General features: G+C 37.0%; 1 protein-coding gene across 2 annotated transcripts in view; it reads right to left on the reverse strand.

The window, feature by feature from the left end:
- SOBP (sine oculis binding protein homolog) overlaps window positions 1-18,301 on the reverse strand; it is a 191,149-nt gene that overhangs the window by 124,048 nt on the left and 48,800 nt on the right. Inside the window, exon 4 of one of the 2 annotated variants that reach the window (XM_063311468.1) lies at window positions 17,687-17,835. In XM_063311468.1, the coding sequence (XP_063167538.1) occupies window positions 17,687-17,835 (149 nt within the window). Of the gene's footprint in view, window positions 1-17,686; window positions 17,839-18,301 lie in introns of both variants that reach the window. The other variant, XM_063311462.1, reaches the window with a different exon arrangement.

An 18,301-nucleotide genomic window follows, 5' to 3' on the forward strand; every position in this document is an offset into this window, starting at 1 on the left:
TCTGTAAGCCTCATAAAATAACAGCAGCTATGTTGGCTGTGAAAAGAACTCAAAATCTATATGCATGTTCCTGTTCCTGATCAAAGTTCAAGAGTATTATGTTCTTTACTAGTAAAGGTAAAGGTTTCCCTTGACATGAAGTCCAGTTGTGTCCGACTCTAGGGGGCGGTGCTCATCTCCATTTCAAAGCCGAAGGGCCGGCGTTTGTCCATAGACGCTTCTGTGGTCATGTGGCCGGCATGACTAAACGGAACACCGTTACCTGCCTGCTGAAGCGGTACCTATTAATCTACTCACATTTGCATGTTTTTGAACTGCTAGGTTGGCGGGAGCTGGGACTAGCAACGGGAGCTCACCCTGTCACGCGGATTCGAACTGCTGACCTTCCGATCGGCAAGCTCAGCAGCTCAGCAGTTTAACCCGCAGTGCCACCACGTACCCATGTTCTTTACTACCCTTATAGTAATACGTGAATACTGTTACATCCATTGTTGTATTTCCTACATATAAGATACCATGCATCAATCTTAACAATGGTTAGCATTGCATTTAATGCCCTGCATGTATTTACTGATTTCTCCCATGAATGCCCAAATTCCAAACTGCCTATTCATAATTTGAATTTGAATTTACTCTTCCCAGATTCTTTTCCCACAGTAAAACATGCTAAAAGAAAAGCAATTTCAGAGAATGGACTACAAAGATAAGGGTGGTGCGAAGTGTTCAGTACTTCATCCCTAGGATTATATCACACCACAATTTAGATTAGAGCAGACCAATAAATATAATCTGGACTTTACGTTATGCATTTTTTCTGATCAGATGATGTGTACTGCATAGCTCATTGATTCCAGGAGAAAAATAAGAGTTTAAGTCATAAGTAGTACATTCAGATCTATTTAACCAGCAATGTCACAATATAACTGATATAATATGGTGTAACACTGAGAATTTTAAATTTACATGCCTTTTAATTGGTTTGGATACCTGCTAATTATGTGGACATGAGCATTTCATTCATATTTAGGGTACTGAATTGCAGCAGATGGACAATGAGCTGTTCACTGAGCATGACACATTGATAACTTTGTTCTGCCAGTTATCTCCATTTAAGGTTATGTTGGTGGCAGGAGTCAGTCCCTGAAACGTTGCACTTTGTGTTGAACTAATTATTACTAAGGAGATTTCAGTAACTTTGTTAAAATGATTCAATGTGCCTTTATTTTAGAGTTCTTAGCTATATGATCTTCTCTGCCCAAGTATGGTCTCATAGTTCCACGGGTAACGGCAAAGAAATTGTACATGCTCAGTCCTTTAATACAGGTTTCCACAAACTGAATCGGGGGAATCAGAAACTAATTTGACTTGTCCTTTAGCTCTGACACAGCTTACTTACTAATAATGAATTGAAAATAATGGGCAACACTAACAGTTAAGAATGTGTCAGCTGTCTGCCTGACAGCAGAACTGTATGTTATGCAACAAATAGCAAAATAACCAATGCTGTTGGTTACCTATGTAAAGGCTATATTTGCATCAGTGACACTTGCAAACAAATATATATATCTCATGGATGGGATTATATAACCTTCCCCCATTAGTCTTCCAGAAAATAATTAATTTATTTATTTCAGATTTATGAAAACATTTTCAATGTAGTTATAGTTACGAAATAACTAAGAGTTATGGAATATAATGAAAATCAAGAATGTATAATTTATTGTTCTGGCTCTTCCCAGCTAGGCTCCCAGGATACTGAAGAAAAGATATGAGCGATAATTTCAAATGGGTATTGGAGGACATAAGGAAAATGAAATCCCATTAAATCTCTCCTTTATACATATACCTCAAGAAAATAAAATACAAAACACTAACTTACTGTTATGGATGGACTATTCCACCATAAGGTGTGAGCTGTTGGTAGCAGTTCCTTGCAAACCTTGAGAGTTAATTAAACATTTACTGTGTTCCTCCCGCAAGACTTATGGAATCTAAAGGATTCCTTAATTCTAAAGGATTTTTCTGTCTGACCTTTAAAAAATAAATTAAATAATAAGCAAGCAAGCAAAGAAACACATAGTTAACCAAAGGGACAGACCATGAAAAGGATGCCCTCTTTCATACTAAAGTCCAGTACAAATACTGTTGAAAAAATAATTCCAGATTGAAATTAAACTGGAACCCTAATATGAATTGTGTGATTTAGTTAAAAATATTATGATGGTGATGCTATGGTCTCTTAAGCTTTCCAAGTTTTAATTATGTATGTTATGCTTATTTTATTACAAGCCTTGAAAAGTATCCTTTTGTCACTCATTGCTTCACATAGCAGAGTAGTAAACTTTAAAAAAAGTTTATTTAAAAAAAAGAACTAGGCTTTTAAAAAAGTTCTGGAAAATCCAGAATTACTCAAATTCCAATGTATGAGTTATTTTGTCAATCAAACATTTCTGATTTCTAATTCAATGCTTCCATGTTTCCAATGTTTCCATACAGGTAGTCCGTCACTTACAACCACAATAGGGATCAGAGAATTCATTGTTAAGCAGTGCAGTCATTAAGCAAGGCATCACATGACCGCACCTGATTTTACAACATTTTTGCAGTGACTGTTAAGTGCATCTCATGGTTAAGTGAATCACAGAGTTCCCCATTGATTTTGCATGTGGGAAGCCTGGTGGGAAGGTCATAAATGGCAATCACATGACCCTGTCATAAATATATGCCAGTTGTCAAGTGCCTGAATTTTGATCACATGACTGTGGGGATGTTGTAACAGTTGTAAGTGCGAGGACCGGTCATAAGTCACTTTTTTCAGTGCTGTTGTAACTTTGAACAGTCGCTAAACAAATGGTTGTAAGTCGAGGACTACTTGTAAAGTCAGTGTTCTGGCATTATTTATTGGCTTAGAAGGGACATAATTATTAGGGCTGAGCAGCACTTCAGATTCAAAGGCAAAAGGTGTTTCAGGGTGCACAGGGGCATTCACATAGCTTAAGTCTGCAGCATCTTAATCCAAACTATTCTTTTCCCAAAATGACACTGCATCTGTGCAGGGCAGCTGTGTAACCCCAGGAGAAAGGGATAGTTTCCTTATGGAATTGCAGACAGGTGATATGTAAGAGTGCTTTAAAACTGATTATTTTGCCTTCAAAACCCTAATAATTATATCTAGTTATTTTTCAGGATGCACATTTAAGCCTGGGAAGCCTTTTCCAGAGACATCTGTATGAATTCTGATGAAAAATATTATACATTTACTCCTAATATGGTATACTCATAAACATATTAATCATACAGCAATGAATCCAATTACAAAAGTTTTCTCAAAATAGATTGCTCTGCAACATTACATCACTATTTAATAGGCAGCTTGTTATTTTTTAAATACTGTACAACTAAAAGGAAATCATAGTGTACTGTATTATACATCAACACCTATTCTTTTCAAAATACCATTTTGTTTCCACATATTTAGTTTATTTCTACCCAGTTTGTACACATTATATGCTTGAATTTATATAGTATTCTACTAATCATAATCCAACCAGTACTTTTAAAAACAATTGCTGTACTTAAAGTATTATTTTACCACCTAAGCTTTTCAGCTTGCTTTTAAGATTAAAATTATAAAGGCTATATATTTAAAAAATAACACGAAATTCTCGCACAACCCTAACATCTGAAAATGCTAATAAAATCATCTGAGATAACGAGAGTTAACTACCTTACCATGCAACTGAAAATCTACTTGCTATTTTTATTTCAACATCAAAGACGAGAAAGTAAGGACATAGGCTATAAAGATTAGTATTAGACTATTAATTGGGTCTAAAAATGACCTGGCAGCCAGGTCATATAAAGTTTAAGAGACCTAGATATGCCATCTGGAACCTGGAAATAAATGGGCAACAGTATGGGCCACCAGACAATCTGGTAATTATCAAGTATTTTAAATCTCAACTTCTATCTTCTCAATCGTTTGCCATTGGCTGCCTGGCAGGGGATGATGGGAGTTGATGCCCAAAACATCTAGAAGGTAGCATGCACCCTATCTTCATGCTAGGTTTTCTGTAGCATTTACAAAGGCAGACACAAGTGATGTCACATATTACAGTTATCTGATTTGGAAATCAGTGGAGTCCTTGGTGCTCTCTGAGCTTGGTTGTGTGCTTGCAGATGTTTTGTTACCCAACTAGGTTTTGTTACCTAGTAGGGTAACAAAACACCTGCAAGCACACAACCAAGCTCAGAGAGCACCAAGGACTCCACAGGTCAACCCTGAGCTACAGATACTCTTTTATTAGAAATCAGTGGCAGCCAATGTTAGCAGATTGATCTAATGCAGCAGAAGTAAGAAAGAATGAGAGACCAGGCATTTCTTTATAAAAGATTGTATTAAATAAAAAAAACATTACTTAGAAGTAAAACAATAAACAGATTAACCAGCTAACTAACAACAGAGACTTAAGGAGACTGACCAGAGGCTGACCAGCAAGAAGCTGGTGTACATCATTAATATATTCTGTCCTATGTACATCAACCAATCAGGAGCTTCTTAGCCTTATACGGATATAACCTTTAGTTCCTGAGAGTAAGACCCAGACAGCTAGGCACCAGGGGTCCACTCAGAAAAGCAGCCCCCTCCTTTTTTGTGAGATGTCTTTTTAAAAACTCAAGCCTCTGTAATTCTATGATGAAAAAAATATTCAACAGCCAATAGCAGATGAAGTTGAAGTATTAACCAAAGCTGATATAAGGTAGCAACCTACATTACCTAGAAATTCAGAAGCTCTGCTGAGATCAGGATTATGAATCTGATCCTTACAGTTTAGTCGATCCCCTAAAGGCCACAGATTTCTTCAGGAGGCTTCAACAAATATGTTCCTCATATTGCTATAGCAAATGTTGAACTTTGGTTAACCTGATAAGCACCTAGCCTTGCTCTGAAATTTGGAAATACAGAAATGGGTGGAATAGTCCAAACATAGCTATTCTTGCCAACTTGGCTATAAAGTTAGCAACCCCCCAAAAAAATACTCTGTAGGCCTATGTAGACCTGACTGGGTTCAATGGTATCTGCTCTCAGATACGTGTTTTAGGATAGTAATCTGAGCAGGTAAATACAGAGAGGAATACTCTTATGTATCCAAATTGATAGGCAGCTTTATGTTATTACATTTTAAAAAAAAAAATTATCCCACCATTATTATTTTTACAAATAACTCAAGGCGGGGAACATACCTCATACTCCTTCCTCCTCCTATTTTCCCCACAACAACAACCCTGTGAGGTGAGTTGGGCTGAGAGAGAGTGACTGGCCCAAGGTCCCCCAGCTGGCTTTCATGCCTAAGGTGGGACTAAAAAAAAAATCTCTCTTAACAGCAATAATAATTAATTGTATAATGATCAAAAGTCTAATAGTAATTGTTAATAGCATAATAATTGTAATAGATGAGTGAATAAAATACAAGATGATTTTGTAATGTCATAAATCCTTTATAACTAATTAAATACATATTTTAAATAATCTTTGAGTAGCTTCTTTGCTTCAATTATCAGCTGAATTTGCTACACAGACCAAAGATGATCAAGACACAAGTAATATTCTGATGGATCTGCCATAATCCTCTCTTTGAACTTTGACTAACATTTAATCTATACATTCTGTAGCATTAAACCTCTATTTCAATATAGAGTTTAAAAAATAGGATTCAACAAAATAAATTGTCCCAACTTTCTGAGAAAAATATGAATATTTTAAATAGTTATATTCCTATCCAAATGTTTGTAGTTAGCTGAAATAATCTTTGAATACAAAGCTGCTGAAATTCCTTATAAAAATGAATGGGTCCTTCATTTTCCTACATTAAGACTCATTCTTAATGGCTCACAAACCTCTCCCACTGAAGGAGCTGGAAGAGACCAATTGTGTTTCATATCTGTACTTTCTGCAAGTCATCAAAATCTGCTCCGGAGGGTTGGGAGACACTGTGTAGCAGATTTTAGGAAAATAGAGAAGCTGCAATATATAGGAAAACAGAAGAAATCCCTGTTGAATAATCAGATTTCCACTATTAGAAAGTTAGATTTTGCCCCATCATTTTGCAGCATATGTTCTTGTGATAGTTGGATATATTTCAAAACAATATCCAGGTGGTTACAATGACTCAGATTAATACTTGTAAATGAATGGAAAATGTGTTACGTACATTTGATACAAAATCCCACAGTGTTTTAAAATACAAATATAAAGTACTGTTACAAACATTTAATAATGAGAGATTTATTGTTGTACCTTTTTATTTTTGAAACATTCATGACTATTCCCTTGCTACTATTTTTTCCCATACTAGTCTAAATGCTTATTGTTGCATTTCTTTTTCAGGTCAGAGAAGGAGCCTGCCTAATACAAACCATTAGGAATCGAAGCCATAAATGAAATGACCACAAAGACCTATCAGTTAGCAGAAAATAGCAGCTGTACATATTTATTGTAACCTAACACTATATTGTTGCAGAGATGTGCTGTATAAAACATGCATAAGACAGGTGAAATGTGACCATAATTCTCTATTTGAAAAATGAGAAGCTGCAGAGTGGCATAACCTCAAATACGTAAATAAACATTAAACTAATGGAAAAGACAGGTATACAACAGTGTAGCAGTGGCAGTTTAAAGGTCACTGACTAAACCTTAATTTTTTTCTGTTCTCCAACTTTAATATTATATTTAAGATGATGCAATAACAAAAGAAAACAAAGAATTAAAAAAACCCTATAAGGGTTACCAAACTCAGTGGTGCCCTCCTACTCCAAGAATAACTTCCTACACACACCATTAGACATCAACTCTCTGCTCAGTACAGGAATCCAAATTAAAACATCCCAAACAGATAGCTGTGTAGCCTCTGCTTAAATATATCCAACGAAGAGACCATAATTGTTCTGGGTAATTGGTCTACTATCACACACTCTTCCTGCATGGAAGCTTTTTCTAACATGTAATTGGAATTTACCTTCATGTAATTTATGTCTATTATTTTTGTCCAGCATTCTGCAACGAGAGAGAACCAATTCTTTATGGAATACCTTTTAGATATCTGAAGGGTGCTATCATGCCTTCCTTCAACTGTCTTTTCTCAAGGCTAAACATACCCAGCTATTTCAATTTCTCTTCACAGGACTTAGTTTCTAGTTCCCTGACCATCTTCACAGCCTTTCTCTGTCCCTCTTACAATTTCTCTAAATCCTTCTTACACTGGGGTACAAAAAACGTACTCAGTACCTGAAGTGTGGTCTAACTGAAGCTGAACAAAGTGGGAGGATTACTTCCTGTGATTTGGAAATTATATTTCTGTTGATGCAGCCTAATATTTTATTTGCCTTTTCTGTAGTCACGTGAAGCTGCTGGCTCATATTGTTTGCAATGAAATGTTATTCTAACTATTCGAGTACTACTAAGTCAGGTATCCTCCTTTCTATACCTCTGCATTTTATTCCTGTTTTTTACTAACCAATCAAGGCCATTCTGAATTTTATTTCCGTATTCGAAGGAACCAACCAAACCAAATTCTGTATCACTTGTAAATTTGATAAGCATTCCCTTTACTTCACCATCCAAGTCATTAACAGTAATATTGAAAAGCAGAGGACTACAGTTGAATTTTGTTAACAGCCCACTTGATAGTGAATTCTCTCTGCTTTTTAGGGAGCCACCATTTTTTCTTCCCTGCTGCAGTGTCTCTTTTTCTTTTCCTGAACGCCCAGAGTCTCTTCATCTACAGGGGCCTGAAAACTGTTTTTATCATCTGTGTCAATAGAAGATTGATTATCACAGTATCTTCTGTGTTTCTTGCGTATGGCTGTTATTCTCGCTCACTGGACTCTGCTCCTCTCTTTGACTGTCTTCCTTATGGAGAACGGCTTCCATTGTTGTAATACCTCCTATCTCTGAATCTTCAATCTTTCTCATCAGCTGAAGTGTGGAGGTTCACTGCTCCAATCCTTTGGCTTTTTCTTCAAGAACTTTAGGAGCCTACATTTGCTGCAAATATATTCCAGGAGATTTTCAGATGGGAAGGTAAGCATACATCAACCAATATAGCTCACAAGTACAGGTTCCTCTTCTTTCACTTTCACTTCTTAGGGCCCACCAGTTGAAAATATTTTATTTCTTCTTATTCCCTTCTCAAGCTCTCATGAGGTCTAGTACAAACTCTTGAATTAGGGGGGAGAGCTAGCAACTCTCCTGGTCAACTCTCATTAATTCTCCCTGTTTGCTTGCTTAGCGGTGCAATGTCAGTTTAACGTGAAAAAAGAAAAAGAAAAAAGTTCAAAATAGGTGTGATAAGCCTTCATGAGACCCAACATACCTATTTTTCAAACAGCAAAAAACAAAAATAAGGGCCAAAATAGGAATGTTGCCACATCTCTGAAAATTTAGAAAACAAACAATGCAGTCCCCTATAGCAGAAAGGTTGCCTGTCCCTGTTTTAGAAATAAAGTATTTTTGATAATGATTCCCATCATATGATGACTCTTGATTTGGGTTCCTATGAAAATATGCAATGGCTTCACAATATAGGAACTGAATGCCAACCTGAACACATTTTATTTATTTGCTCATTTATTTATTATATAATAAATAATGTATTTATTATGTGTCTTCAGCAAAGGATTGTTACCTTGTCGTGGTGCTGGAGCTTGAGCACCTCAATGATGCCATGAGCTAAACTGTAAAGGGCCACCCAAGACGGGAAGGTCATGACAGAGAGGTCAGACTAAATGCGATCCCTGGGGAAGGTAATGGCAACCCACCCCAGTATTCTTGCCATGAAAACTAAATGGATCAGTACAACCAGAGATATGTCGGTATACCATCGGAAGATGAGACCCCCAGGTCGGAACATGGTCAAAATGCTACTGGGGAGGAACAGAGGAGGAGTTCAACTAGCCCCAGACGTGACGACGCAGCTAGCTCAAAGCCGAAAGGACAGCTAGCGGCCGACAGTGCTGGTGGTGAACGGCGAATCCAATGTTCTAAGGATCAACATACCATTGGAACCTGGAATGTAAGATCTATGAGCCAGGGCAAATTGGTTACTGGTGAGATGTCAAGATTAACGAGAGACATTTTGGGCATCAGTGAACTGAAGTGGACTGGAATGGGCCACTTCACATCAAATGACCACCAGATCTACTACTGTGGACAAGAAGACCACAGAAGAAATGGAGTAGCCTTCATAATTAATAGTAAAGTGGCTAAAGCAGTGCTTGGATACAATCCAAAAAACGATAGAATGATCTCAATTCCAATTCAGGGCAAGCCATCTAACATCACAGTGATCCAAATATACGCCCCAACCACAGATGCTGAAGAAGCTGAAGTAGAGCAGTTCTGGGAGGATCTGCAGCACCTACTGGACAACGCGCCTAAAAGAGATGTTATTTTCATCACGGGAGACTTGAATGCTAAGATAGGCAGTCAAATGACAGCTGGAATTACAGGTAAGCATGGCCTGGGAGAACAAAATGAAGCAGGACATAGGCTAATAGAATTTTGCCAAGACAACTCACTCTGCATAACAAACACTCTCTTCCAACAACCTAAGAGACGGCTTTATACATGGACTTCACCAAATGGACAACACCGAAATCAGATTGACTACATCCTTTGCAGCCAAAGGTGGCAGACATCTGTACAGTCAGTAAAAACAAGACCTGGAGCTGACTGTAGTTCAGATCACGAACTTCTTCTTGCACAATTTAGGATCAGACTAAGGAGATTAGGGAAGACCCACAGATCAGCTAGATATGAGCTCACTTAGATTCCTAAGGAATATGCAGTGGAGGTGAAGAACAGATTTAAGGGACTGGACTTAGTAGATAGGGTCCTGGAAGAACTATGGACAGAAATTCGCAACATTGTTCAGGGGGCTGCAACAAAATACATCCCAAAGAAAGAGAAAACCAAGAAGGCAAAATGGCTGTCTGCTGAGACATTAGAAGTAGCCCAAGAAAGAAGGAAAGCAAAAGGCAACAGTGATAAGGGAAGATATGCCCAATTAAATGCAAAATTCCAGAGGCTAGCCAGAAGAGATAAGGAATTATTTTTAAACAAGCAATGCGCGGAAGTGGAAGAGGAGAATAGAATAGGAAGGACAAGAGACCTCTTCCAGAAAATTAGAAACATCGGAGGTAAATTCCAGGCAAAAATGGGTATGATCAAAAACAAAGATGGCAAGGACCTAACAGAAGAAGAAGAGAACAAGAAAAGGTGGCAAGAATATATGGAAGACCTGTATAGGAAGGATATGAATATCAGGGATGGCTTTGACAGTGTGGTCAGTGAGCTAGGGACAGACATCCTGAAGAGTGAGATTGAATGGGCCTTAAGAAGCATCACTAATAACAAGGCAGCAGGAGATGACGGTATCCCAGCTGAATTGTTCAAAATCTTGCGAGATGATGCTGTCAAGGTAATGCATGCCATATGCCAGCAAATTTGGAAAGAATGGCCATCAGATTGGAAAAAATCAACTTAAATCCCCATACCAAAAAAGGGAAACACTAAAGAATGTTCAAACTATCGAACACTGGAACTCATTTCACATGCCAGTAAGGCAATGCTCAAGATCCTGCAAGGTAGACTCCAGCAATTCATGGAGCAAGAATTGCCAGATGTACAAGCTGGGTTTAGAAAAGGCAGAGGAACTAGGGACCAAATTGCCAATATCCACTGGATAATGGAAAAAGCCAGGGAGTTTCAGAAAAACATCTATTTCTGTTTTATTAACTACTATAAAGCCTTTGACTGTGTGGACCATAACAAATTGTGGCAAGTTCTTAGTGGTATGGGGATACCAAGTCATCTTGTCTGCCTCCTGAGGAATCTGTATAACGACCAAGTAGCAACAGTAAGAACAGACCATGGAACAATGGACTGGTTTAAGATTGGGAAAGGAGTACGGCAGGGTTGCATACTCTCACCCTACCTATTCAACTTGTACGCAGAACACATCATGCGATGTGCTGGGCTTGAGGAATCCAAGGCTGGAGTTAAAATCGCTGGAAGAAACATTAACAATCTCAGATATGCAGATGATACCACTTTGCTGGCTGAAAGCAAAGAGGAACTGAGGAGCCTTATGATGAAGGTGAAAGAAGAAAGTGCAAAAGCTGGCTTGCAGCTAAACCTCAAAAAAACCAAGATTATGGCAACCAGCTTATTTGATAACTGGCAAATAGAGGGAGAAAATGTAGAAGCAGTGAAAGACTTTGTATTTCTAGGTGCAAAGTTTACTGCAGATGCTGACTGCAGTCAGGAAATCAGAAGACGTTTAATCCTTGGGAGAAGAACAATGACAAATCTTGAAAAAATAGTTAAGAGCAGAGACATCACACTGACAACAAAGCTCTGCATAGTTAAAGCAATGGTATTCCCCGTAGTAACATATGGCTGTGAGAGCTGGACCATAGGGAAGGCTGAGCGAAGGAAGATCGATGCTTTTGAACTGTGGTGTTGGAGGAAAATTCTGAGAGTGCCTTGGACTGCAAGAAGATCCAACCAGTCCATCCTCCAGGAAATCAAGCCAGACTGCTCACTTGAGGGAATGATATTAAAGGCAAAACTGAAATACTTTGGCCACATAATGAGAAGACAGGACACCCTGGAGAAGATGCTGATGCTAGGGAGAGTGGAAGGCAAAAGGAAGAGGGGCCAACCAAGGGCAAGATGGATAGATGATATTCTAGAGGTGACAGACTCGTCCCTGGGGGAGCTGGGGGTGCTGACGACCGACAGGAAGCTCTGTAGTGGGCTGGTCCATGAAGTCATGAAGAGTCGGAAGCAACTGAACGAATAAACAACAACATTTATTATGTGTGGGGGAGATGGGCGGTGATAAAGTTTGATAAATAAAATAAATAAATAAACATTATATTCACACACACACTGGTAACCATTCAAGGAGACTAACAAAATATTAAAACAAAAACAGAATATGGATTTTCTAAACTTTGAGAGAATATTTAAAGTGGAGCAATGCAGTCAAATACCTTCTTCTGCTTGTCAGTCCAGATGATTCTCTGTGACAATCTTCTAAAAGTCCTGTCCTACAGATCTTAACCAAGCAGACCTGCAATGGTTCCTTAGATACTCAGGCCCTACATTTATGGGGTTTTAAAGGTCAATGCCAATACCTTACATTTTGCCCCATAAGCAACTGGTACCCAGTATCGATCTTTCAGTACAGATATTGTATGATCCATGTATCTTGCACTGTTAGCAATTTCCAAACACTGTTCAAGGGTAACCCTACACAGAGCCCATTGAAGTAATCAAGACATGGATACCCTTCCCCATCTCTAACTGGCTCAGAAGGGTTGTAGCTGTGCACTAGATGTACTTGTACAAAGCTGTCCCTCATCAGACGTACTGCTGTAAATCCAGAGACAGTTGAGGATCAAGAAGCATTCCCTCTGCAGACCGGCTCCTAAGTCTAAAATAGAATGAATCTCAATCCTAAATCCAATATCCTACTTGCCAATATCACTTCCATCTTAATTGGATTTCATTTCCCTCATCAAACCAATTATCAAACCCAGACAAAGTTTGGCAAAACCAGTTGCTTTCTTAATAGTGGATGGTAAGGAGCAACTGAGAAGAGTCCAGTTGTTTCATGTGGATGATAAATAGCAAGGGGGACAAGCTGGAATTCTGTGGGATACCACAGGTCAAGAGGCAGCAGCTGTCTTACAGCACCACCTGGAGGACTGGGCACAATATCTGAATGTCTTCCACCCAGAGCAAGCAGGCTTTTGCAGGAGTCATAGCATAATCAATTATAGTATTACTTTGAAGATCTTGATTAAAAAATGTATTATGTTGCATTTATTGATTTCATACCAGCTATGATTCCATTGATAGATTTAGGTTTTGGGAAAAGCTTGAGAGAACCCATACAGATAGATGGTGTTGTTTCCTTTTGAACTGTTGATTGAACCACCTTCTAACCTTACAGTTATATAGAATATGGCCCAGCAGGACTCTCCCTTATACTGGCTCCCTTCCTGCTCAATTTTTACATTAATGATATTGTTCCAGCCATGGATTCATAGTAATTTTCCCCTTTTACTTGATAGACGTAAAGTACTGATTATGAAGTATGTTAATGATATAGTAGCAATACTACATTTCAAGATAAAGAATTTAGATTGACTATTACAAGAGGGAAATGCTGAGGATAAACTACAATAAAATGAAAGTGATGAGGTGTAGTCACAGCAGTACCAAGAACAAAAGGTCAGTTAATGCCTTACAAATAAAGCAATGCTCCTCCTTTAAATATGTGGGCACTTCTTTCTAGGAATCATTATCCCTGAAGGTATACCTAATACAGTGTTAACAACTGCCTAATTGCATGGCTCTGATTATTATTCTACTCCAGAAGGGGGACAATTAATTACCCCTACATTCAACGTTCTCCAGGGCAAGTATTTCCACAGCTTTCGTATAAGACAGAGATTTGATGGTGGAATCAGAATAGTGTTACACAGCTGGAAATAGTCCAAATTAACTTCTGCTGCACATTTAATAATGGAAATGGTACTGCCCTCAATCCTATTAAGACTGACCTAAAATTGCTAAATATTTTAAGAAATTTGGTGGCCTCCCAGATGACTGTCTAGTTAGAATTTCTTATTGGCATTATTGTGAAGGAAATCAGTGGGCAGGACAAGTACAGGCTTGTACACTGCAAAATGTCACTCTAAAGGAATTAAATCCTGAGATACTGAAAGATCTATGACTGGTTCTGGAAGCAGAAATGTAGTTTTGATCTAACACTCAAGGTTCTCCCTTTGGTATCCACAGTTTAAGAAAAACAGATTCTATTCAGTACCTATTCAATCTGAGCAGCATGCAAATAGCTTAATTTTCCAAAATACATTTCTAAAGGATACTCACACCCTTCCTTGAAAGCAGATTCCACAGAATACCTATAGAAGAGCATTTTTGCCCTTATGGTCAGGGACAGATGAAGAACATCAAACATTATGTCCTACACTGCTCTTTTTATGATGTGATTAAGACAAAAACACACAGCCAAATTACTGACAACTTCATGGACTGTGAAGTGAAATGGGTAAATTCTTTACTAGCAGATGTGCTCCCTAAAGTTAGTGATCAAGTGGCCATTTCTATTTTGCTGTCTTTTAAAATCAGAACAATTTAAAATATGTACCGATTAGACCTTTAAGACCTTTAGCTGGGTTGTAGTTTCGGAGGTAGCTTTACACAGCTTTTGGTCACATTATTGGAACTTGGGACAAACATTTAAGTTTGCTAAAGTTTTATTTCCTTTTTTTTTTGTATTATGCTTTATGTATTGTAATGTGTGATTACAACAATAAACTGTACTTACTTATTTATTTGAACTATAACACAGGGTCCACAAGGCCAAATCCAGCCAGGTGTTCCAAAAGGACACCATGGGTAATGACACTGAAGTCTACTAAGAAGACCAAGATAACTGGAAGGGCTTCATTCACACCTTCCACCAAGGCAACACATTTCAGCACTATATTTTGGCCAAACCTCCAATTGAAATGGATCCAGAAAACCAGTTTAATGAAAATGTTTCTGGAGCTATGATGACACCACTTGCTTGATCACCCTTCCCAGAAGAGCAATATTTGAGATGGCCTATAACTATACATATTTAGAGTCATTGGGAGTCAGGAAGCATATAAATGTTATAAGTAAACACAGATAGCTCAGGCCAAGGGAGAGTTGCTTCAGTAAAGATCTTGTTATTAAATGTTCCATTTCACAGAACATCTCTAGTGAGATTGTCTCCACTCTTAAATTTTTAAAAAAATGTCCTAATGAAAAGTGATTTAATCAGTGTACCTTACATTCTGTCCTTTATGTCTAATAACCTAACATTCTCATCATCTCAAAACTTGCGTATACAACCTATCTGATAAAACACTGTGGGAATATTTTCAATCGAGGAATAGATTGGAGATTAGGGCAGGTCTACATACATGGATCCAAAAGCAACAATTGCATGCATGCAACATGAACCATGATCCAACAGGAGAGGTACGCTTAAAAATCAGTCTACTCTATGGATTTCCACACGCCACATTGTATCAGTGTGATTACTTCTGGCAAAATAGTATAATGCAAGTACAAGAAGGTTAAATTGTTCATGATACTAATTCTTTCATCTGATTCCTGAGGGATTTTTAAATTATAATTTGCAAGTATTAAATTTCAAAAAAGAATGGTATTTGAAAGTTCTGGAGCAAAAAGTAGAAATAAACAATAGTTTGCTTTCAATTTGTTTTGAAAAAAGTTTACTGATTTGTTTTAGCATTTTCAAAAGTGAATATACTGTGGGACAATTTAATGGACAGGGTTAGTGCTTAAAAAACCCAACACTACTGCTGAAAGAACAGTAAAGTGAACTCAAAACATTTAACAGTATTTTTTATGTTTTCAAACACCTAGCATAGGGCTTGATTTTATTAAGGGTGCTTTGGAACAGAAGAAGAATGTTTTATTACAGTCACAGACCAGAATTACAGATAAAAGCACATTAAAAAATAAAAAAGAGGGCTTCAGAGTTGGCGTACATGGGAAATCTTGACATTGATTTCACTGCATTTTTACCTAATGTTTTAAAATCAACAGATAATTGTTTTATAGTAACTTGTATAAAAATTACAATTATCTTTCTGTTTTTATATTTTCAGCTTAATATTTCAAAACTCATTTCATTCCTCCAAAATATATTGTTAAAAACTAACTCCATTCCTTTTAGATTTGATTACTGCAATTTTCTGGTTTACCTATCTTTATTTTAAAGTCAGTTTGAACACTACTTGCAAACATATTTTAAATATCATTATTAATCGAAGCAAATATTTGTAGTTCAGGGTTGAACTGTGGAGTCCCTGGTGCTCTCTGAGCCTTGTTGTTTTCTTGCAGATGTTTCATTGCCAGACTAGGCAATATCTTCAGTGCCACTGAAGAAGTTGCCTAGTCTGGAAATGAAACATCTGCAAGATAACAACAAGGCTCAGAGAGCACCAAGGACTCCAGATATTCTTATTCTTTTACTTCAATATTGTTTTCTCCCTTTTTTCTCTCATTTTATTTACTGTATTAATTTCAAATATGCAAATGTTCCTAGTATTTGGATTTTTTTCTTTTTCTTCAATGAGGGTTATCACATGTGGACTGTAAAAAACCTGACATCTGGAGATCAGTTAGATAATTTTTTATATCTCTTTGCTGACATCTAATGGTCAGATAGATTTTTGCAGCCCAGGTCAGGCAGTCCTTTATATTTAATGACTTTCTTTTTTAAATTACCTTTCCTTACAAAAATTCTCTATTTTTACAGCTCTTTTTTCTACTAACTATGGCTCAGGAAAGTTTTGCCTGATAGTTCAGGACTACTACCTTATTCAGACTTTTTAAGCAAATCCTGAAGAGTTATTTACTTACTCAGCCATTTATTACCTAATACCCTTCTCCTCTTTTCATTTTCTTTTCTTCCTTTTCCTTTCTTGATTAGATTGTAACCATTTAATTTTATACATTTTATAAATAATAAAAATTACTATGTTTTGTTTATGTTTTTATTTTGATTGGTCATTCTGTGATGTAACTTGTTCTGGAAATCTAATTGAAGAACAGTATAAAACCGCAACAGACTAATACATTTATGTTATGCTTCTTCCACATCCACCACCAGTATAGCACAATTAAAGTTCAGAGTGACCTTATTATAGATATGATAAACGTTGAGATACAATTAAAACTTCTCTCAAAGTATACTTTGTATCACAAGATCTATAAAAATTTGGTTGCAGCAATTACAAATCATATTTCTATTAATAATACAAATATGCAATTTGATTCAATGAATGGTGCATTAATATCACCTATATATGCTTTGTACTAATAAATGCCCCATCATTTATTAAAACTGGTTATAGCATATGGAATAAAAGCATGTGCTTAGCTTCTAGCTATATGTAAATGAAAGCTATTCCCATTACTTTAAATAAGACTTAAACCATAATTTTTATTAATGAATATTAGACCTGCATTTCAGTTCAAGGCAAAATAAAATACTACATACTTCATGTCTGAAATGTTTAGAAATGTGCTAAATTTATTAAAAGAGAGAAAAATATAAATTTTACTCAATTCAAGTCATTACAAAGGCCCTCAAAATCAGTGCTGTGATCCTGTTGTCAGTTGTAGCAACAAATCTTTTATTGATGTTATTTAGCATACCTCTAGATTTCTATACAATAAAATTTGTATTCCTGCTGCTTTGAAGCACTGATTTTAAGATTCTACCAGTGCTGGCAGCAAGAATTACAAAGCTGTAAAGTAATCAGAATACTTGTGGCTCTTATATAATCAAGTATGAATAGGTTGGTCTGTCAGTACATTGGCCTTTATAGAATATAGTATGCCTAACTGATAAACAACTGAAAACAGGGTATGTTTTATTAAAGGTATTGGTAGCTCAGAAGGAGATACACACGAGAAACAGGACTGGAAAGGGTGAGAAGAGAAGAAACCAATATACAATTATATTATTTGAAATACTGTTTAGAATCAGATTGTGTGTTCACTAGAATCCTATTCTCTTACCTTGTTTCTTTTGAAGTACGCTCTTCGGCAAGCTGCAAAGCATTTCTCACTGCAGAAGCATTTCACTTCACTCCCCATACTCAGAGAATAGCGCTTGATTCCCACTTTCTGGCACCAGGCACACATGATTTGTACATTTGATACATCATCTTCTGCAACAAAAAGACAAGGGTAGTATTCATATTCCAGAGGAAGCATTCTGTCAAACATCCATAAAACATCCTTTCTCATGTCTACATTTTTGGAAGCCATAAATGTTTGCACATTTAGGGTTCTCTGCTAATTTCCAAAGCAGATGACAAAGAATCTCTTATTCTTTAACTGAATGGAAGGCATTTTTATAAACAATAGAGCATGTTGCAATTCTAAGAGCTTTTAGCATTTTGAGAAACCACTGGACTTTCTGATTAAAAGATGTTTATCCCACCCACCACCCACCCATTATTTATAGTTCCAGACAATGAAGTCAGTATCACCTGCTTATGTTAATTATGAACCCATTTTCATTTTATCAGTTTTGTTAGACTGAACATCTATAGAGGAAGGAGTGAAACTGCATTACAGTAAACTCCATCCTACCTACATACAGTGAAGAGAAGCTAAATAAATACTTAA

Source organism: Candoia aspera, chromosome 1 (assembly GCF_035149785.1).
Source record: "Candoia aspera isolate rCanAsp1 chromosome 1, rCanAsp1.hap2, whole genome shotgun sequence".
Taxonomy (NCBI): Eukaryota; Metazoa; Chordata; class Lepidosauria; order Squamata; family Boidae; genus Candoia; species Candoia aspera.